Source organism: Biomphalaria glabrata, chromosome 1, assembly GCF_947242115.1.
Source record: "Biomphalaria glabrata chromosome 1, xgBioGlab47.1, whole genome shotgun sequence".
NCBI lineage: Eukaryota > Metazoa > Mollusca > Gastropoda > Planorbidae > Biomphalaria > Biomphalaria glabrata.
This window is the reverse complement of record NC_074711.1, coordinates 7,365,925-7,387,603: the sequence shown is the minus strand read 5'-3', so window position 1 is coordinate 7,387,603 and position 21,679 is coordinate 7,365,925. Positions and strand designations below refer to the sequence as shown.

General features: G+C 37.0%; 2 protein-coding genes across 3 annotated transcripts in view; one reads left to right on the top strand and one right to left on the bottom strand.

Moving 5' to 3' along the window:
* The window catches only part of LOC106068423 (uncharacterized), a 29,921-nt gene extending 11,494 nt beyond the window's left edge, over nt 1-18,427 (top strand). For both annotated transcript variants that reach the window (XM_056019327.1, XM_056019330.1), the window contains exons 4-13: nt 8,834-8,952; nt 9,942-10,096; nt 10,571-10,658; nt 11,671-11,879; nt 12,853-13,284; nt 14,214-14,414; nt 14,516-14,617; nt 14,897-15,040; nt 16,240-16,401; nt 16,761-18,427. In XM_056019327.1, the coding sequence (XP_055875302.1) occupies nt 8,834-8,952; nt 9,942-10,096; nt 10,571-10,658; nt 11,671-11,879; nt 12,853-13,284; nt 14,214-14,414; nt 14,516-14,617; nt 14,897-15,040; nt 16,240-16,401; nt 16,761-16,901 (1,753 nt within the window). In that variant the 3' untranslated portion in view covers nt 16,902-18,427. The remainder of the gene's footprint in view (nt 1-8,833; nt 8,953-9,941; nt 10,097-10,570; nt 10,659-11,670; nt 11,880-12,852; nt 13,285-14,213; nt 14,415-14,515; nt 14,618-14,896; nt 15,041-16,239; nt 16,402-16,760) is intronic.
* A 359-nt stretch (nt 18,428-18,786) lies between these two features.
* Nucleotides 18,787-21,453, bottom strand: LOC129924285 (N66 matrix protein-like). Its single transcript, XM_056018527.1, has 2 exons — nt 21,349-21,453; nt 18,787-19,662 (listed from the first exon to the last, which is right to left on the bottom strand). The coding sequence occupies exons 1-2, from the start codon at nt 21,451-21,453 to the stop codon at nt 18,787-18,789; spliced, it is 981 nt and encodes a 326-aa protein (XP_055874502.1).
* Between the last annotated feature and the right edge of the window lie 226 nt (nt 21,454-21,679).

Sequence of the window (21,679 nt, the reverse complement as noted above, 5' to 3'; positions counted from 1 at the left end):
TACCGAGACAAACAAGTCATTAATACCGAGACAAATGAGAGGTAAAACTGTTAAAGTGAAAATAAAACTGGGGATAAATTATGCTGTTATTTAAATATAGAGTTTTATTGCTCTCTGATTTGAGTTACATTCTATGTGAAAAGAAAGAGTCAGCAATTTGTCTTCTACGACATTATGCTCTTGTATTATTTGACTGTTACTGAAAACGATCAACAGATTTATTTGATATCAGTTTACGTAATTCAGCCCAACACATACCACACATCCCTCACATCCCACTATTTCGCCACACATCCCACACATCCCCCTGTTTCGTCCCACATTCCTTTATTTCCTTCTATCCTTCTTGATTGTATATTTGAACGTCTTCTTGTAATCTCCCTTGCCGTGTTTTATTTACTTCCCTTTTGTGTCCTTCTGTTTTACCTAACTCGCGTCATCAATTTTGTTGGTATGGTTGTCTGCCCCCGTCAACTACGAAACCGGACAAGGTATTTTAACTTAGATCTAGAATGCTTCTCAGCCTCACCGTGACGCTGGAGTAGAAACGCTAGAGGAGTTGATTTTGGCCAATTGGGAAGCAAAAAAAAAAAAAAAAGAACCACTATTGGGAGTACCAAAGAACCGAGTTCATTGCATTGCCGAGATTGAAGAAAGCCCCGTGTCTTTAACTGCAGACTTTTCTCAAAGGGCCTTTTTTGTATCTGTTGGACACTTTCAATGTGGTACAGAGAAGGAATATGACGGAACTTACCCGGTGCACTCATCCTCGCTTCTAATCCGAGCGTCTTGGGATACGAGCCAAAGGTAATAGGGATGTAATAATTTACATCTGCTTAGATCTTTCCCGGTGAAAAGTTTGCTCAGACAAGCAGATGGTGGCAAGCTTCCAATGTTTAGAGCTCCAAAAGTTAGACTCAGCTCTTAGGACTATGACAAAGAATATATAGAACTATGTGGAAAAAAGAGGATCGCCTCTACACTTCATTTTTTTAAACAAGGAACTCACAGTTTTCTTTAGATTTTTTTTTGCTTGAGTTAAACCGCTTTGAAAAAAAAAGCAAGAAATAAATTATCCACATCAGCTCATAAATTCAAATAGCTTTAGATATCCATGTATAGATCTATCTTGTTTTTATTTCCCGAAAGTTTCAAGATCTAATTTTCTACCAGTAAATCCAAGGTTAAAGCTGAGTGGTTATGGTTAAGCGCAAGGCTTCCAAACCTGGGGTCTTGGGTTCGTATCTCGATGAAGACTGGGGTTTTGAACTTTTGGATTTTTAGGGTACCCCTGAACTCACCCAACTCTATTGGGAACCTGATTTTAGTTTGGGGAAACTCGGTTGGTCGTTGTGCTGGCCATATATGACACCCTGCTCGTTAACCATTGGCCTAAGAAACAGATGACCCCTACAGACCTCATATAAGCCAATAAGGAAGCAATAACAGAACCCCTATTGGGGTGCCTAAGAACTGAGTCCATTGCACTGGTAAAGATGGAAGTAATAATATAATATATAATAATATAATATATATACAATAACATAATCATATAAAATATATACAAAAAGGTCAGTGCTCATTGTTTTTAATTTAAGAATATTTAGTGAATGACCTTCACCTTGTGTAAACTGATTGCCGCTCACTTCCTTCAAGGAAAAAAAAAAAGAGAGGCCAATACTTATAGCGATGTTCCTCTTCGCGGATATGAATTATGCAAATGTCTGCTTTTATGAACATGTTAAACCACACAAGTGGTTGCTCTTACAACATGTAGGTCACAATCGGATTTCCTCCTTTTCCGCTTGACTTGAACAAGGATATAATCTCAGAGGTTGTTAATTCCTGATAAAGGATTCGTCCATCTAACATAAACTGTCAGTGAGAACAAAAAGGGCTGCTTCAGATTATGTGCGAGCGAAGTGAGCCTCGTTTCCGATTAACATACAGACAGTAATCTCTTAACAAGACGTGCTCTCTTTCCTTGTTGGGGCTCATTTTTAACATGACACTTTTGATCCGCATCGTGTAATTTTAAGACAATTTGATGGCCCTTTGGAGATTTCAGATAGGAGCTTTTACATGACATCCCTTCTCAAGCAGTTTCTGTAGAAAGAAGAAAGAGCTTTGTATAATTTAATATGCATTAGCAATCGCTTCCTCGTCTGAGGTCAAAGATGGGCACACTCACATTTCATGCGGTATCGAAGATGGCAGTGAAGTCTGATCATCGCTTTCAAAAGCTGATTGCGGTGACCAGGGGATATAAGAAAATGTTAGGGATTTTCATGTATTTCTGAAAAACTAGAAATAGCAATCGTTTTGGTGTATCCATTGTACGAAACAAAATTGCTTATAAGTTATGCTTTTTAAAAGGTGTATGATTTTTTTTTCGCATATTTAGAGCTGCAGAATCAAATTTTCGAAGCTATTCCATTTGTAGCACACACTTGACACACTTATAATCAAATATGGAGAAAGTATAAAATTTTAATTCTCTGCTCTATGACTTTCGATTTAGCAAAATCCAAATGAGCTAGTAAACAACGAAAGTAAAGGAGAGTTAATTGGAAGATTAATTACCACCATAGACATAAATAAATATAGACTGGAAAAAGGATGTAACTTCATGTATCTTGAAAACATGTATATCTATTGTTGTCGGATTTCCGAATTCTGAAAAGTTGCATGATCTTCAGTCTTAGAGATTAAACAAAACTACACTGCTGTATAATAAAAGTACACAAAATTGCAAGTCACACATTTTCGTTTCATACAACTCTTTTATCGGCCAGTCTATATTTATTTATGTCTATGATTACCACACTATGAGATATGAGATATTCTTACAATCTGACATCGACCCTTTTTTTTCAGTTGGCAGTGACGTTTAATTTAGCTTCTATCACATTGTTTTATTGGTCGTGAGAATCTCAAATATTGAACGAAAATATCGTAAAGCTCATTTTTTTTCATTCTCCCATATTTAAAAAAAAATATAAAAAATTTGAGCATAAGTCCTTATAATGGAGCCACTAACCCAGGGGTTCTCAACCTGTGGGTCGCGACCCCCTTGGGGGTCGATTGACGATTTGCCAGGGTCGCCAAAAACCATCGAAAAACTGGATTGTTTTGTCTACTCTTCTATTCCTGTGTGTGTGTGTGTGTGTGTGCAAGGGGGGGGGGTCGCGTCAAAGTGGGCAATTGTAAAAAGGGGTCGCCGAGCTGAAAAGGTTGAGAACCGCTGCACTAACCCATTGTTTCTTATTTTCGCACGGTTAAGTCCAAACCTTATTCGATGTTTCATATGCATATCCCAGAGAATTGAGACATTACGTACTGCAATTTGAAAGATCGAAAAAGCCACCTGTTAATTTCTTTAAAAAGAAACATGTATTGCGTTGTTTCTCCCTTTTCTAAATCTACATTCTGAATTGATCCACGCCAAACTAAATGTAACATGAATAGCCACAAGAAAGAGGAAGTACTGTACATTTAAAAAAAGAGAGAAAAAAAAGAGATCACGTGACTTAAAAAGCCGCCGTGTCGTCAGGGATGACGTCATTGAGCTGCGCAGACTAGATGTCTGGGACAAATGTAAATTGATAGCGTGTCGAATGATGCAGAAATGGTACGAAAAAAAAACGGGGGGGGGGGTGGAGAGATCAAAAGTAGAGGATTATCTACAGAAGAAAAAAGGATACATGAAATAAAAAAGAATGAAATTTAAGTAAATGAAAAATGAGATGTTCTGACGAGGTCAAAATGTAAAGTTTACCTTCTAGTAAACTTGTTTCTACTCCCTATTTCTATTAGAATATTTTCTGACCAAAATCATTTATAACATTTTTTGTAAAGAATTCATAAAAAAATAACAACTAAGTATTTCTTTGAAAGTTCTGCGTTTCATATTTTTAAATAAGGTTTTCTCCACTCTTTTGAAACACAGAAAAATGTTCTCTTTCTCTCTCTTTTCTCTTTTTTTTTTTCTCTCTCTCTCTCTTTTCACTGTCTCCCTTTATTTCGCAAGCACTCTCTCCCACTATTTCTTTGTTATTTTTTTTTCCTCTAACTTTTTGTCTCTAACAAGATCTCTGTGTCTCAGGTCTTTTCACTTTGGTGCTCTCGTCTTCTCTCTTAAGTTTTTTTTTATCATCCCTCTCTCTCTCTCCCTCCCTCTATCTCTTTAACATTCTCTTATTTATCTCTTGGTTCTCTCTCTTTCTTTTATTATGCGCCCTATTTAAAAAAAAAAAAGCTTTTTTAAAAGGAAGAACCGAAAAATCTTTGCCATAAATCTTAATATAAAAAAAAAAGCTCCCTTTTTCTATATAAATCAAAATTAATAATTTTATACCACTAATTGATTAACAAATAAGTTAATTTTTTAATTGATTTATTTAATGTCAGCGACTATGAATCCGTATCAAAAATTTCAATTTGATCCGAGAATAGAATGTGGGAGAACAAATGTACGCAAATTTTAAAAATGAAAAAAAAAAAAAAGTCCACATATACTGCCACATCTCTAAACAATTATCATTTATTTCCCTTTTCTATAAACATAATAAATTATCTATAATTGTATAAGACAGACAGAGTGAGATGATTTAAACTTTGTAAAGCACGTACTTCTCTTCTATTAAACAAGAACCGAGAAACGAAACAATCCTTAATAAAATTTAAATACGCTTCTGAAGGCAAGACAATGTGACGGGGAAGACAATGCAAGATCAGAGCCCAAGCGACTTCCGAGTCTTAGACCGTATGCTAATACTGACCTAAACTTACCGCCGTATGTGTCAAAACGTAGCCCAGGGCACTGCCAATAATCCCCTTTTATGCGCCTTCCTGACATGTTCCGGCATGCGCACTTGGTCATGTCATGTCAATAAGCCCTCTTTTCAAAGACAAAAAGGAAAAAAAAATATGACGTGTTGGCTTAAAGACCAAAAGTAAAACAAGGTCAAAGTTGATTAAGTTCACCTTACGGAGCTGTTTTACCAACACTCACAACACCGGCGATGCCGCATTTGAGTAGTTCATGGTAGATCTGTGTATTTTACGTCTTGCAATGGAGTTTTTGATAATAAAATAATTAAAGACATAAATCCAGATCAGCGGTTCTCAACCTTTTTCAGCTCGGCGTCCCCTTTTTACAATTGCTCACTATCCCGCGACCCCCCCCCCCCAACAGTAAATTATTTTCGTTCATAAGTATAAGTAACTGGTTAGGCTAATGTTACAAAATTATAATTGTAGGCCTAATGTAAATCTCTGATTTGTATTGCCAAAGCTTTAGGTTTAATCATGAAACTATGTTATAATATGTTAAAATTTATCAAATATTTTAATTACACCGTTTCCTTTATCTTCCAATTACAAATAAATGAAATAATATCTTAATGTCATGCATTTATTGACATTTCCATTTCTTAGTCACACTATCAACATCTCATACACATGTGACGAGTTTCTGTATTTAGACTTGATAATGAACAGGCTGTTATGCAAATAATGTAGCTGTGCAAATTCAAGGTGCAACACAGACAAATTGGGACATGACTGCAAACGCTTGATTCAGATTTGTGTTAATTATAGAGAAATTTTTCTCTGCATCTGTATTAATGAGTTTAATAAACTATTTCTGTCTCCTAAACATCTTCAACTCTGACTTTCATTGGAGTTCTAGCAAGTGCAATTGGAATGTGAAGTAAATGTGGAAAGTTTGATGTGTTAGCAAATGTTCTTTCACAAAATTATCAATTGCTCTTGATCCGTGCAGTGACTTGTTTCATTGTTTTTTTGTAATTTTAATAGCATTGTTCTCGTTATTAATATTCGACGCTGAACGACAAACTGAGTTCCGATGACATTTGGTGACACATTCACATAACATCGTGGATTTCAAAAATCTTTAAATGTCCATCATTTATAGGGCCTATGCCTAACCATTCCTCTAAAATGCTGGGTATCCATGACGACAAAATTCGGATGCTAGCTATCAATATGACATTACAGTTACTGGAGTTTTTCCATTCCTGCTTAAACTAGTGGGGCAGGCAGAGGAAACAGAGGTGCATGGCTTACTAGTGTCCAAGAGCTGCGGGGAGACAACTGAAGGGTCATTTGAACTGCATGGGAGTTCAACAACAGAGTTACTTACCAGAGCACTAGGGGAGGCCCACAACAGAGTTACTTACCAGAGCACTAGGGGAGGCCCATGCTTTCTTGTCCTGGTACCGTTAGGAGTTCATCGAAGTTTCATGTTATCTATTTCTATACAAAATTTACGTATTAAAATTGAAATATTATGGATGCGTTGTTCAACCTTTTTCAAAACATGCACATTTTAGTAAACATATTTCATTTTTAACACGTTTGGTTGGTGTTGTCTCTCCGTATGGCGATTTTAAATTGCGCACCTAATACTTCACTAATATCTTATGAAATTAGTGACTATTAATGATTAATACTGACTTGACCTTACAGACGAGTCCAGAGCTTTACAACACTGCACATTAACTTAAATTATTGAGAAATATTTCTGCTGCGATAATTAAAATGTTTGAAATCAATTCTGATTCAGTTGTCTGCAACATCTATCCTCGAATAACAATAAAAATAGATCTAGTAAATTCCAATAAAAAAAAAAAACTTTGCATGTGTCAAGTTTTACATGTTAGAATTGACCAAATAATCCATATTAACAATGGCTTTAAGCGACCCCGAAAAATCTTCAATCGACTCCCCAATGGGGTCGCGACACACAGGTTGAGAACCTCTGATCTAGATTATGTAAGGTTATCAAATACAATTTTAATAAATCTTTTGTGAATCTGTTGGCAGAAATCATGACATGTAGAAATTTGGAACTCATTAGCGGAAATGGTCACACCAAAAGTTACTCAGAGTAATCTGCCCTTTGTTTACACTACGATTTTTAAGCCCAGTTTACGCGGTCACGGAGGTCACGGTTTACGTTCTTCCAGCAATACAAATTCAGTAAAAAAAAAAGGGGGGGGGGAGAGAGAAAAGCGATTTAAAGAGATGTAGAGGCGATATAATGGGACTTCATGAAAAACATTTGAAAATGGAGATTAGGAAGTTTGGGAAAGAGTTTGACATACAAAGACAAAGTAAATTTCAAGGGCCAGATTGAAAGATCAGTGTTGCCAACTAAAGAATACAAATTTGTTTTGAGATAAAACCGGAGAACTGTGATTTTCATGTGCTACAAACTGCGCAGAAGTTAAATCTTGTTCTTTTAAATAGCTTTTATATATCGCAACTTTTATGCTTATATCATGCTAAGAGCGCTTTAGTCCAATTTCATCTGTAGGGCAGTGATGGTGCGGGTGTGGGAGGGGGGGGGGGTAATGGTAATTGGGAGAAGGCTTTCCGTGCTGCTTTTAGCCGCTCAGTAAACACAACTCTCCTCAGGTCGGGCGTCGAAATTTGAGCCCCCTTGATAGGGGCCAAGCCAAATTCAAGCGTACTTAACTTGCAGGACATACACTTTGATTTTTTAATTAAAATACTTATATTCTCAATACTTTCGCACAAAAAATGTGCTATTTATGGATTTATTTTCATGTAAAAAAATATTCAATACTACTGTTATGTTTAAAATATGTATTTTTATTATTGTTAATGAAAGGCCTTATTATTTTTTTTTTGTTAGTAAATTAGACAATAACTGAGTGTAACTTTAAGAGATTTAAATTTTGTAGATTTTTTTTGTTATGTCCCCTTACCAATCGCAAAAATTCCGTAAAATACACGAAGCCTCTGTATTTATGCTGTCCTACTTTCCTGTTGACAGCAATAGAATTTAAACTTTGAACAGAAAATGTGTTTGTCTTAAGAAAAACCTCAAAGCTTCATGTTTGTGTTATCTAAGATTGGGTGGTCCATGTGACCACTTGACCACTGAGTGGCCAATGCTGGATGAACATATTTATAAATGTGCTATAAGTTTTAGATTGCGACATGAAACACTGGACTTTGTTAAAGCCACTTGAAAATTATTAATAGGCTGTAGTTAAAGTGTTTACATACATGACTGAGTATCAAGTTTTTAAAAAATATTTTTACTATTTTCGTTGACACTTTAACTGGATTAAATTCTAATTTAACCGGTTTAGAGTCTGTTTCTCATAGGGTGAAAATATTTATAAAGTAGATCGATCATAGGACAACACAAATAAATAAGAAGGCAAAACGACTTAGCAAAATCTTATATAGAATATCCGTTACCCCTCGCTTGTTTTCTTTTTTATATATGCAAGGGCACGTTATAGAACTGGTTCAATTTCCCTCAATCCACTGTCAAAAATAGCAAGTAGAAATTTCCAATACTATAATAACATAGATTTGATATCTTCTACGAAATATTTATTTTCTTCAATTTTATAGTCGAGAAACCTTAAAAACAATAGGGGGACAACTTCATCTCTCGAGTTTTATAGAAAAAAAACTTAAGTAAGTAAAGTTTACCTTTGCGGTCTATAGTAAAGTTTACCCTTGCGGTCTATGTGGCAGATGATGTTTCTCAAGCCAACGGTTAAAGAGCAGGGTGTCACAACGACCAACTAAAAAACAGGTAACCATTAGAGTTGGGCGCCCTAAAAATCCCGAAATTCAAAATTCCAGTCTTCACCGAGATTCGAACCCAGGACCCAGGTTTGGAAGCCAAGCGCTAAACCTCTCAGCCACCGCGCTCCCAAATCCAAAAAAAAAATCTTTACGCTTTCGAAATTACTTCATATATTGAGAATTAAAATATCAAATTAAAAAAAAAACTACATGTTTAATGCGTTTCTATCAACAGATTTGGTATCAACACCAGTCTCAGAAACTCTATCGGTATGACGGCTGAGGACATACTCAGAAAAGACAAACCTCCTGGCTACGAGGAGATGTTACACTGGTACAATAAATTAAACCCAGGTCAGTAGCTTGTTAGTATGTTTATTTTTAACATAACCTGTTCATCTATCCACTAAACAACTAGAACTACCCATGTATTTAAAGCCTGAATCAGCCATGATAACCAATGCATTAACAGTTTTAGTATCTAATTAACATGCACAACCATATTGACACATGTATACCTGTAGGACGTAATTATACTCTCTTTTGAAGGAACATCTGTAATTTATAAGATAAGATAATAACATAAGTGTCTCTCTTGTCAATCTCAAAATGAAACGTCTCACCAAGTCAAGCCTGAAATAGTTCAAGTGAACAAATAAACCCACTGCTAAATAAGCTCCTCCTTTGTGACTAGTGGTGAGCACAATCCCATATCCGCGAACTCGAAGAGGGTAGTGAAGTCCGATCTTTTCTTGTAAAAAAAACAATTGTTTAGAAAATAGGAGCAGGTTGGACCGTTTGCTGTATAGTCTACACAGGGCCGGATTAAATTATGAAGAGGCCCCATGGCAGGATTTTTTTGGAGGCCCCTATAATTTTTAGAAAGCTTTAATAAAGATCCACTTATGAATGAAAATTTTTATATCGAAAAGCATTGGATATTTTAGAAGAAAGATATGGAGTTCTTGTAAATGTTATTTCACTTTCCTATTGAAAAAAATGTTTAATATGCATATTATAGCTTTAAAAAGTTTGCATTTTTTAGTTTGTAGACGTAAATCCTGAGCTGTATTTACTTATTCCAAACAAGCGCTCACTTTTTAATCCCGACATTTTTGCGAGCCGTAAAAATGCGAAAAAAATGTTAGAAAAAAAAAAGCGATAAGTTTCTGAGCCGTCGAAATTCGGATTTATCTTTTATCTTTTTTGTGGAGGCCCCTTTCTTGTGAAGCCCAGGGTCAGGTAGTGTGCCTTAAATCCGGCCCTGATGTGTAGCCCTGATATTTTACGCTATAGCTTGCAATCCTTTAACTTTTTGTTTTCTTCCCTACAATTTCTCACAGGTTTATGGTGTGCACTCCAAGAGCAGAAGCCAGACCGCCACCTGGTGGAGAAATTATTGAAATCGTGGTGCCGAGTGACAACGGTGAAGAACGGGAAGAGTGTCAACATGAAATATTTAGTGATGGGAGATATTTACAAACATCCGCTGCTGAGGGTAAGTTTTCTAAGAGGTTTGAATTGTGCACATCATACACAGGGTTTCCGATACATGATTTATGTGTACTTTTGAAATAGACTGATGATCATTTATTGTAGAATCATTAAAACTCAAATATCGCTTAGAGCGTTTTTTTAATTAAAACTGACAAATTGTATGAACTTTAGAAGTTATTTCGTTTTTCTGAACTAAATACATTTTAACCTTTAAAACGCGTGCGGAAGTTTAGCCTCTAAACATCACAATTGTAATTCCATTTTGAGTGCACTCATTGTAAAACAACTCAGCACCTTAAGGGTTAATGATGCGCCATTTCAAACTTTCTACATACAATGTGAAGAGTATTTTTTCAAAGTTTTTAATCTAAATCATGGATTGGATTGTAAAAGAGTTAAAGAAATGTAATCTAATCCAGAGCTTTACTTGTGTTATAAAAGAAATCAATATGTAAATGATGTGAATACATTCCAGATGATGGAGCGTTATGAACAGACCAACGAGTTATCTCTCACCTTGCTAGCTGGACAGGGGGCAGTAGTACGTCGCAGACTCCAAGAAGGTATGTTCTTTTAGACGTATAGAGAAACCCCTAAGTAATGATATTACTAAAGACACATTTATGGGCTAAGGGGGACAACTCTATGCTGTCGAGTCAAACATTCTACGATACTACTTCCCCTATTGCGCCGGAAAGAAATAGAGTGATCTCAGAGAGTATACGAATGTACACATTATATCCACAAGGCATTACACCCACACTACAGCGCACCTACTGGACTTAAAGCTGATATATGACATGAATTTAGGCTAACTTTATAGATTGATTAGCGTCTATAGTTCACTGCTCTCTTCCTGTTCATTTCAAAACATCTCAAACTGTATCGAGGCTGGCGGGAGGGTAGGGGTAAGTGGGGTCTTAAATGCTTTTGAGATATTGTGCTGAAAATTTTATCTGATAAATTACTGACGTTCAATTAAAAAAAAAGGTAAGTAGGCACTTCACGTATCAAAGTATTAATCTAGTCGATCATGTTAGATAAAGAAGTCAAATCTGATAAGTCATTTTCTCCTCTGGCTGACCCGTTCCATAGGAAGAATGAGAACTTCCGCTAATTTGTCCTAAAAGTAAAGTTCCCCTTTCAGACCTTGTGGTCTATAGGGCAAACGATGTAAAGGTCATCTGTTTCTCTGGCCTACGGTTAACGAGGATGTCATGTGGCACAACGACCAACTGCCTTTACTTATTCCCCAACTAATGTCAGGTACCATTTAGAGCTGGGTGGACTTAGAGTCGCCCCAGAGATCCCGAAATTAAAAATCCCAGCCTTCACCAGGATTTGAACTCGGGACCCCGCTCAGCTACCCTCCTCCAATTTGTCCTAGCATATGTTATAAGAAATGAGTCCTTATCTTTATGAACTTACTCAGCTCCGCCCTTAGCTTCAGACTTTTACAATTAAATCCTTTTATACGTTTAAAAAAATATGTTTTCTGAGAAACGTAAAATAATTTTTTTGTTTACTGTACACAAACATGAAGATTGTAGAACTAATGGCTCCAAATGTGTGCAGGTTATTTCATGAAAGTGAACATCGACGCAGTAGACGCCTCCCACCAACTGCGTTATCCTGATTATCCTGAGGCCCCGATCCCTCTGGTGGCAGCTACATGGGAAACAAACTGCCACGATGCCATCGATGCTGTCATGGATATGAACCCTAACATCTCGGTGTTATACGCCCCTGACAAGGACATGATACCGACGCCCGTCATTTTCAGGGTAAGAACTTTTTAAAACATTAAACGAAAAGACGCTTGTATGGTTCCTCTGTATATCTGTCACGTTTATATCTCGAACACTGAAGAGTTCTTGTAAAGTCGATTTCATCATACTATCCATATCTTCATCGTGATGAATATGAGCATAACTTCTGTTTTGTTTTCCGTAAATTTTTTTAATTAGGTAGGCCTTTGCATATTGTATTCACACAGTTATAAACCAATTTTAAAACATTGTGACGATGAGGTTTATTGTAGATATCCATATCTTAATTGGCTGGCAATTCACTATACACTCTGGACGGTCGTCTCGATGGTCCCAAGATCGAACCCGCAGTCATCCCCCGCCATCCTGCGGGAGGCTTGTCTAGGATGTAAAAATTTTGAAGATACATCCGAAACGTACAAAACGAAACAAATCATTCGCTTGATGAAATCTAATTTTAGGTAGTACGGCTATTTTTAGTCTTTCAATTTTCTTTATCAAACAAAAATCTTAATTAGTATCCTGCAAAGTCTTTAATGATAATAATAGTCACCTATTGGTTGCAGCTGTAGATAAAATTAGTTACAAGCTTGTGTTAGACGTAATGTGTTATTTGAATTGGCCTGCAGGGGCCGCCTACGAGTTTGTGTACCACTTTGTTTTCAGTCATGTTTGTTGTGGAAAACTATGTTTCTAATCAAAAAAAATAATTTGTTTCTATGGCCCACGGTTAACGAGCAGGGTATCGTACAGTTAGCACAACAATCAACCGCCTTAACTTTCCCCAACTAAGGTCAGGCACCCATTAGAGTTGGGTGGACAAAGGTGCGCCCTAAAAATCCCGAAATTCAAAATCCCATTTTTCATTGATATTCGAACCCAAAACCCCCAGATTCGGAAGCCAAGCTCTTAACCACTCAGCCACCGCACCCCCAATGTTTCTAAGTTTCCAATGGCATATTAAAATGTATATTCTTTCTTTCACCAGCTACTCAGCAGTCCCTACAGACCAAAAGAGTTGCGCACCATTCACCGCATATTAGAGTGTGCCGATGCGTCACTGCGGAGTCACACGGGTCAGACCCTGCTGTTCCAGGCCATCTACTCTGAAGAACCAATGAGCACGGTGAAGCTGCTGCTCCGCAAAGGCGTCGACATCGGCGCCCGCGACTACGTGGGGAGAACCGCCAGGGACTTCGCGGAAAAGCTCCAGCGAAACAAATATGTTCGAACCCTGGACAATTACGTGCTACAGGCAATCAAAGCCAAAGATTTCCCGAGGGTGGAGCGCCTGCTTCTGGACGGCTATGATCACGTGAGCAATATCACAGACGAGGGAGGTCGTACAGCTGTGGAGACAGCCAACAAACAATCTAGTCCTCAAGTGTCGGAGATTGTCAGACTAGGGGACGAAATCCAAGTAAGTTTTTTTTTTCTATAATTTGAGACATTGATACGGTACTGCTCAGTCTTTTCATTGCAAAGCTTTTATCAACTCACTCTGTCTCTATGTTACAAATCTTGAACACTTTATTTCTCCCACTTCACATTCTCGTATGTTGCACAATTATTCACTGTTCCTAACAAACTAGGGCTCAAAAAAATCAACCAATTGACCTCATTCACCAATCGGAAACAAACAACATTTTGTCACATGGTTCTCTACATCTTCTATACAAATTACGCAATCCATAAAGGCTGTCACGTGATACGTAATTTTTTCTTGTTTTATCAATATAATCACGTGGCTAAATGTTGTTTGTTTACGATTGGTGAATGAGGTCCATTAGTTAATTAAGTTGTACTAATAAATTTTGTTTGATATCGAACAAGGGAAATATATCTTAAAGCATTGATAGATATTTGGATGTAGATGTGTAGTTCTTCCCCTTAGATAAGCCTTGATTTTTTAAAGTATTTTTTTTTTATTCTTCTTCAAAGTTTGGGGGTCCTGGGTTCGAATCTCGGTGAAGACTGGGATTTTGAATTTTTAGGGCGCCCCTGAGTCCACCCATCTCTAATGGGTACCTGGCTAAATTCGCGAAAAGTATAGGCGGTTGGCCGTTGTGCTGACCACTTGACACCCTGTTCTTTAACCGTTTGCTAAGGAAACAGATGACCTTTACATCATCTGCCCCATAGATCTCAAGGTCAGAAAAGGGAAACATTTTTTGTTTACTTCTTCAAAGTTTATTTTATATATCAGAATTTTCCTCGACCCTCCCTTTCAATGATTTCGGGCACCCTACCACCCTAACTTTAAAGACTCCTACCTAAGTGATATAGGACATACAGCACCACCATGGGGCAGGTCCATGTTATTGAGCATACGTCAATTGTTATCTACAGTGCCACGTCAAACGAGTGTTTCAAGCCATTGACGACGGGAACATCGAGAACGTCCACAAGCTGCTGGCCTGCAAGAAGTACGCTGCCGGACGAGATGACTGCGGGCGTACCCCATTGCTGAAAGCTGTCCTCAAGGGGCGTAGAATCATCGCCATCAAGCTTGCCACGGACTGTGGGTTCACTATTAACATGCAAGACTCGGTAAGTAGGCCTATTGTTTTTTTGTTTGCCTTTAAAAATAGTGAATTGGCTCATGTGCCATCCTTTCAATGTATTATAAAACACTTTTATTTTTTTTTTAGTTAGGACGAAGTGTTCTTCACTATGCTTACCTATTTATGGATGACCCGGAAATGATTCAACTGCTGAAAATTTGTGGTGCGAATCCAGATCAAACTGACGTTGTAAGTTTTGTTTCTATAGGCCTACTCTGGGTCGAGAATCATATTTAACATAAAGTACATGTTATCAGCCAAATGTGAAATCTGGCATTCTATAAAATGTCTGCATTTCACACTTTGCCGTTAACAATTGCAACTTATGCTGGTCGATGATCTAGACTAGAGTATTCTAGAGTCTTCGAGACACCATTGTTATTTATATTTTGATGAAAGTACATTAATTCCTTTTAATTTGTTTAATATTATGTGTAACCTAGTTCTCTGTTGTTCTATCATTATCAGAGAGGTAGAGTCCCAAAGGCATACAGTCTGTCAGAGTGCGGATCCATTGAGTTCTTACGTCTGCAGCGCGAAGTTTTGGATGCAGACCTTGACATTTACACATTCAGAACGGACTTTGAGAAATCCTTCCGCTCAGCTTTAAAGGTATGGTGATAATTAAACAAATTGTAGATTTAAATAGGCCAACATCGGAAATCCTTCCGCTCAGCTTTAAAGTTATAGTGATAATTAAACCATACCAATTGTAGATTTAAATAGGCCAACATCGGAAATCCTTCCGCTATACTTTAAAGTTATAGTGATAATTAAACCAATTGTAGATTTAAATAGGCCTACATCTGAAATCCTTCCGCTCAGCTTTAAAGTTATAGTGATAATTTAATTAATTAAACAAATTGTAGATTTAAATAGGCCAACATCTACATATCTAGGAAGCCTTTTCAACTGGCGGATTATAGTGAAAAAATATTTATGTTTATTTACAATGAAGGAAAATGATGTTGGCAGAAAACATGCAATAAAAATCCAATGGCCTCACACATATGAAAGATTAAATCAATATTAAAATTAAACATTAAGCAACTTGCGGTCCCAGAAGTCGATCACCACACGATCATGTTCCGAATGACGGCCACATTACAGTTATCAAACTAAGCCCGGTACAACACTGATTGAGGCTCTCTCACAAGTAGCGCTTCCTACTAATAGGATGAATTAAACAAGCACACAGACCACGGGGTCCCAAATATTAGAATTTTTAAAAATAATTTTTATATAGCGCATCTTTTATGCTTATAGCACGCTTAGAGCGCTATGGTGCAATCTCTTTTGTGGAGGGGTGGGAGTATCTGGGAGAAGGCTTTCCGTGCTGCCTTTAGGCGCTCAGTAAGTACAGCTGTTCTCGAGTTGGGTGTCGAGCTCGCGCCACCCCTTGATAGGTAGCCAAGCGGTTTTAGCCTCTCGACCATACATCCCACAAATACACAACCAAAGCATCCTCGCACAAGGAGAATACGTAAACAATAATACTAAGTAATAGCCAATGCTAAATTGTATAGTTGCGCGTGACTAGGATCTGAATTGAATGTTGCATAATCTGCTCAACAATTACGCCATGAGCTAAATTTAGAGAAACCCAAAGATCTATGTATAATAGTGTGAGCACAGAACACATAAAGGAAAATAACAGAAACATCTGCTTTTTTTTTTAATGCATTGAATTCAATCTACAGAACATAAAGATTTTGATGATTGTTTTGTCACAATTCATACAATCTCATCATAATCATAAAAACATCAACCTACTAATAACTGAGCTTCGAAACATATCTCGTAATCCACAGACAGCTGATTTAAGTAGAGTTCAGTTCTTGGTGGCCGGGTTGGCAGAGCACGGGGATGTAAGCAGATACAGCCACTTGCTGTTCGATTGTTTGGATCTATGTAGAGAGGACATCGCAATTTTTCTCCTAAACTCGGGATTCAAGCCGGACATTACCCGTCGGGTAGGTACATACTTATAAATAGTATATAGGTCATCACTTTTTATCAGTCAATGTCATAATATTCCATTTCAGTTCAATTTTATTTTTCTTTTAGACATAGGTATTTATACTGTCTTAAAACGAATAGTTTTCTAAACGTAGTATTTAAATTACCGCCCCTTGAAGTTTTATGGAACATAAACATGTGCACATTATCTTTTTAGGATCATTGCTTTATCGGGTGCAAGTTTCATTCATAATCCTAATACCAGGTCTAATAATCATAAAGTTTTTACAAAGTGTTCATTTCCTTCAGCATCGAGAGCGCCATACTCTTTGAAACAGAACATGCATTTATACGCTTACATTTTTATCCACAGGATCCCAAGTGTTGCCCCCAAATGGAGGATGTGTGTTCCAGGTTACAGTGTAGCCACAAAAACATCAGTTTGAGACAGAGGGCGATAGAGAATGACTGCAGTAGAGTTCTAAAACTGATCCTCCACTTGACTAAACAATAAGACTTTGACCATTGTATTGCATCATGTCAAATTTCATAAAACAAAAAAAAAAAGGAACTCATTCCAAAGGAGAAAATAATATGTACAGGCCTACATGTTTTCACTTTGTGTAGAATACCATCAATTACGACCACGGTAGACACACATCTCTTACAATGTTCTTCGTAACTTGTAACCATTGGTGTAACATCTTATCTTCTTATCTTATATAATACAGACGTTACTTCAAAAAAAGAAGATGATTACGTCCTAAGTGTCATGCATTTAGTCATGCATTTTAACCAATGACTTAAACTCTGCCAATCATCCTTTCAATACTGTCTCATATTACAACCAAAAGCATTTTAATCGACATAATAATATAATGGCCTGCTCATGCCCCACATCAAGTAGTCCTACTGTTTTTTGAACTATAAAAAATAGTATTGCCATTGATTGTAGATTGTAGATTGTAGATTACATTGTGCAAACTTATAAGTTATTACAAAATGTGTTTTATAATTAAAATAATTTAACCACATTCCACTGTTCCCAGACAACCAGAAAGTACTATATTGGCCTCCTCCAGTCGTAGAAAGACTATGGTTCATCTCGAACACTTTTTCCTATGGCTGTGGAGCCCTATTTTGGAGACTCCCGTCCACATATATTGCAGGTCAAGGTGGCTTTCGCTTTGGTGGTAGAAGAGCTGGCCATTTTCCGTGAGGCACGCTTTTCTTCAAGAGCTGAGACCCATGTTTTCTCGCTGTCCATAGCAAAAAAGTAATGTCACGGATAAAGCCCCTTTTAAGCACCATAACCTATAACAACGTATTTTTAGTTGCACCAGTGAACCAGGCGTATTTATACATTTCCCAACATTCCTGTTATCACGTGATTTTTCAAACGAGTACTTCAAACTAAAATCATTTAAAACATTTGGGAGACAATTGTTTTGAGTACACCCCTTTTAAATTATTTTCTTTTGACACTTGATACACACTGCCCAAGCTCGTCACATGTGTACATAATTGTATCATATTGCTCGAATGTACATAATTGTATCATATTGCTTGAATGTACATAATTGTATCATATCAGTTGAATGTACATAATCGTATCATATCAGTTGAATGTACATAATTGTATCATATTGCTTGAATGTACATAATTGTATCATATCAGCTGAATGAACATAACTGCATCATATTGATTGAATGTACATAATTGTATCATATTGATTGAATGTACATAATTGTATCATAGTGCTTGAATGTACATAGCCTAATTCTATCATATCTGTTGAATGTACATAAATAAATATACAAAGCCTTTTTTATTGAAACTTTAATGTATGTGTTTGTTTAGACTTTAGACATTGAGAATATAGTTTTAGTTCTGGAGGAGAAAAGTATGTCGTGTATAAAGTTATAAATAGATGCAAGCTGCATACAGCCTTGTTACGTGCTTTTTACTAAATAATGTAGAGTTTGTATGTAGAGTTTGTATGAAGAGTTTGTATGAAGAGTTTGTAGACAAAAAATCTTTCTGTGAAAATAAAAACATTGAAAAAAGCGATAGTTTATTTCTTTAAATGCAAGAAATGTTTGCATGGGTTGAAAATATTCGTAGGTCTTCACGTTGTAACGCAGGCAGTTGAATCTTATTATCAGGAACACACATGAACTCATTTCCACAAGAACTGTTTTCTAAACAGCTCCTTTACGCTATTATCTATGGCGAGCTAGAGAGCAAATATCACTGGGAAAAATGGATTGGTATTCTGAATAAGGTTTTTTTAGTATAGTAAAATTTACAGTCCCTCATAATTCGTTAAGTAAATAGCTATTTCAATCTTTTTTACGAGCTCCTCGTTCGTGGTCGAAGATAAACTCATCATCTCTCATTAATCCCAGAAACTCGAAATCTCGATGATGGCTGTGTTGCCTATGTTGTATGTGTAGCCTGTGTTGCCTGTGTTGTATGTGTTGCCTATGTTGTATGTGTAGCCTGTGTTGCCTATGTTGTATTTGTAGCCTGTGTTGCCTATGTTGTATGTGTAGCCTGTGTTGCCTATGTTGTATGTGTAGCCTGTGTTGCCTATGTTGTATGTGTAGCCTGTGTTGCCTATGTTGTATGTGTAGCCTGTGTTGCCTATGTTGTATGTGTAGCCTGTGTTGCCTATGTTGTATGTGTAGCCTGTGTTGCCTATGTTGTATGTGTAGCCTGTGCTGCCTATGTTGTATGTGTAGCCTGTGTTGCCTATGTTGTATGTGTAGCCTGTGTTGCCTATGTTGTATGTGTAGCCTGTGTTGCCTATGTTGTATGTGTAGCCTGTGTTGCCTATGTTGTATGTGTAGCCTGTGTTGCCTATGTTGTATGTGTAGCCTGTGTTGCCTATGTTGTATGTGTAGCCTGTGCTGCCTATGTTGTATGTGTAGCCTGTGTTGCCTATGTTGTATGTGTAGCCTGTGTTGCCTATGTTGTATGTGTAGCCTGTGTTGCCTATGTTGTATGTGTAGCCTGTGTTGCCTATGTTGTATGTGTAGCCTGTGTTGCCTATGTTGTATGTGTAGCCTGTGTTGCCTATGTTGTATGTGTAGCCTGTGTTGCCTATGTTGTATGTGTAGCCTGTGTTGCCTATGTTGTATGTGTAGCCTGTGTTGCCTATGTTGTATGTGTAGCCTGTGTTGCCTGTGTTGTATGTGTAGCCTGTGTTGTATGTGTAGCCTGTGTAGTCTGGTCTTCGCGCTAAGTTATTTTTTCTAATGGTCTCATTACTCTAAATCACCAACAATCACGGCTTAGCGCCTTGATCAGCCATAGGCATGTGCGGTAATAACAAATTTCCTTGAGGAGTTAAAACTGAGTTTAACGACACCCCTTTTTTTTAATGAGGTTGTGACGGCAATAGGAAAACTCAGAGACAACGCAATAGTCACTGAAAACCAAATTATAGTGTTCCAACGGTTGAGTATACCAATCTTTTTGGTCTACAAGACGAGACCGTCGACAGTTCTTAGAGGCACCTTAGTCTGGTATAAGTTAGGCCGTAGGTGAAACGAAGTGACTCAATGAATGAGCGTGTTTTTTCTTTGGTTTAATAGTACACAATACAAAGTAGTCTATATTCATTTATAAAGATATTCGTTAATCAGTTATAGTGTATTAGAGATTAAATGTCAACAAAAGCAAGGTCTAAGGGTGAAGGCAAATTACATTATATAATATAATGAAAGATAGATTTTTAGGATAAATTTTAAAATGTCAAAGACGCTAGAATAAACTTTTTTTTTTTAACCAACAGTTGATTATCGTATCAAATCTCATTAGTTACCGTTGATTAATTACTCATTTATTTTAAACTAAGTTTGAAGACAATGAGTGAAAGTATTTCTCGGTACTCGGTATTATGATTATTTTGTTCTATAAACGACTAGCACTTAAAATATTTGATTCTGCGGAGCTAAACAAGTGCAAAAAAATATATCCCTTTAGTGTAACGCAAACATAGCCATAGCCATAGACTATATATATAAATATGTATATGGCTTATGACAGCTTATCAGCACTGTCTTTATTTCAATAATCCATGTTAACCAATGACAACAAAACACGCTTAAAGCTAACTAATTTATATACCTGAGAAAACTGTGATTAGACAAGAAGAGGAAACTTTGTCCTGGTAGGCTACTTTTCCCCGAAGGAACATGCGGCAATGCCGGCCTTAAATATGTGGAGGCCCAAGGCCAAGTGAGTTTGGTGGCCCAGGCCTCCAAATGAAATAGAAAAATAAACAAAGAGAGTTTGTGTTGTCAAACAAACCCAGAGGTGACCCCGTGGGAGTCGGATCTCCACCTATTCGCAAGGAATATTTAATACGTGATTTCTGCTCTGTGTCATAGAAATTCTTAAATAATTTTTGATCAATCAAAATTTTGATAATGACCGCTAAGCTTAACAAATTGATACAGACAAAGTGACAAATAAGATGTATGCTTGGACATTGTTTAGAAAACATGATGATAAAATGTAGATGTCTATGATAAAAAAAAACAGCCAAATCCCATGTAGCTGTTTATAATAAAAGAACATAAGCAGCAAAACCTTGTAAACAGACTTGATATGTCGTTATGAAAGGCTTCTGTAAAGAATTGCATCCCTAATCTATGGCAATATCATCTTGGTCAAATGCGACTAGATGAATGGTGGCATCATGCAACTCTTAGTCGTTTGCGCATGAAATGAAAACAAGGCCTGTCTTCGATTCCGAAGACTAATGTGGAATGCAGTATTTCCCGTGGCTACGCAGTCCAGCTGTGACCTACATATTCTGCCACATCCAGGGCAAGCATAACCATTGTCCGCTGGTGGTCGATTAAGATTTTCTTTTCGCCGTCTACGTCTGTCTTCGGCAACTGATTTTCTTTTGGTCTCAATTATGTATCCTGCAGCCTTTGTGAGTCACCTCCAGCTGTCTTGTTCTGAAGCCGCATACAACCTGGTGTTCTCTTCTATGAATAAGCTGATCTTTAAAGCGTTTCCATGCGGCACCCCTGTTACGTCGACCCATGATAGTCCCGTAAAATACCTAGCTATTTACATAAAAAAACGGAACAACATATGATTGATTATGTGTTTTTTGCAACATTTAAGCACGGAAATTAAATGTAATAAGCCCATAAGTTAGAAAAGCAAACAAACATTCCATGACATTGATTTGTTTTTTTTTTACAAAAACATCCGGAACAATCTATTATAGATACTTAAAACTATTGCAATGTTTCGGAAGGAACATG

What these genes read in the sequence shown, in the direction of transcription:
- LOC129924285 (XM_056018527.1), bottom strand. Translation starts at nt 21,453, where the DNA reads ATGGGTCGACGTAACAGGGGTGCCGCATGGAAACGCTTTAAAGATCAG. An exon ending in TCAGAACAAGACAGCTGGAG is followed by an intron (nt 19,663 to 21,348) that starts GTGACTCACAAA and finishes TTGGTGATTTAG; the next exon opens with AGTAATGAGACCATTAGAAA.